Genomic DNA, 1,036 nt, shown 5'->3' with positions numbered 1-1,036 from the left:
CAAAAAAAAAAAAAAAAAAAAAAAAAAAACTTTGTCACATTCTTCACATTTGTAGTTTCTCTCCAGTATGAAGTCTACAATGGTATACAAAAGGTGATTTCTGACTGAAGGTTTTGCCACAGTCAAAATGGTGATACCTTATTTCTACTAAAAATACAAAAATGAGCCAGGTATGGTGGCATGTGCCTGTAATTCCAGTTCGGTTGAGAGGCTGAGGTAAGAGAATTGCTTGAACCCAAGAGGTGGAGGATGCAGAGCTGAGATCATGACAGTGTACTCCAGCCTGGGCAACAGAGGGAGACTGTCTCAAAAACAAAGAAACAGTCAGAACCACAGCTGGAAACACTTGTCAGTGTCATGCTTTCTATCTCTTATCCTGGACCGTGCAGACAATTCTGCTTAGGGCCTCCAGGGGCATCTCTGACTAGAGCAGAATGATGTTCAACTCTATTAGTCCACGTGTTCATGAATTTTCTGTTTTTATGTAAAGCCACTACACAGGAGAGTCCCTAAGAAGCTATTCATGCCCCATAAAAAAGTCATCACTGCAGACATCAATGACATGTACATCAAAAGTATATATGGGGCAAAATCACAATAGAGAATACAAACCAGGAAGAGCCAAGATAGACAAGGGCAGATTCCTCGTGTCTGGAGGGACATTTTCCTCACCCACAGACTCCAGGTTCCTGTAGTTCTCCAACATCACTTCCCTGTATAAAGCCCTCTGCGCAGGGGTCAGGCATTTCCACTCTGCCAAAGAGAATTGTATAGCCACATCCCTGAAAGTCAAGTGTCCCTAAAATGAAAAATACATTTCAACAAAACATTATGGAGCAGTGAGTTATCACCTTCACATGAAATGAAAAAGAAAATAAGTATGGATTTGATCCCAGGCTCTGTTAGGAGAAATCCACATTAGGTATTTTTAACATTTTTTCTGTATAGTTGCTTTTTATTGTACTTCTCCATAATAAATTTTAAAATCATGTAAGCTACTGTGGAAGTCTCTTTTTTTTTTTTTTTTTTTTTTTTT

The 1,036-nt window shown here is 38.9% G+C and overlaps 1 protein-coding gene across 1 annotated transcript in view; it reads right to left on the bottom strand.

Annotated features, from left to right (window-relative positions):
• Positions 1-706, bottom strand: part of LOC116540781 (zinc finger protein 28-like) — a 22,251-nt gene extending 21,545 nt beyond the window's left edge. Inside the window, exons 1-2 of the mRNA XM_032264522.1 lie at positions 673-706; positions 30-137 (exon numbers count right to left, since the gene is read on the bottom strand). Of these exons, the coding sequence (XP_032120413.1) occupies positions 30-137; positions 673-706 (142 nt within the window). The remainder of the gene's footprint in view (positions 1-29; positions 138-672) is intronic.
• Positions 707-1,036: the final 330 nt, after the last annotated feature.

Source organism: Sapajus apella, unplaced genomic scaffold (assembly GCF_009761245.1).
Source record: "Sapajus apella isolate SASKATOON/1434 unplaced genomic scaffold, GSC_monkey_1.0 scaffold144, whole genome shotgun sequence".
NCBI lineage: Eukaryota > Metazoa > Chordata > Mammalia > Primates > Cebidae > Sapajus > Sapajus apella.
The sequence above is the reverse complement of the archived record's forward strand: the minus strand, read 5'-3'. Positions and strand labels throughout refer to the sequence as shown.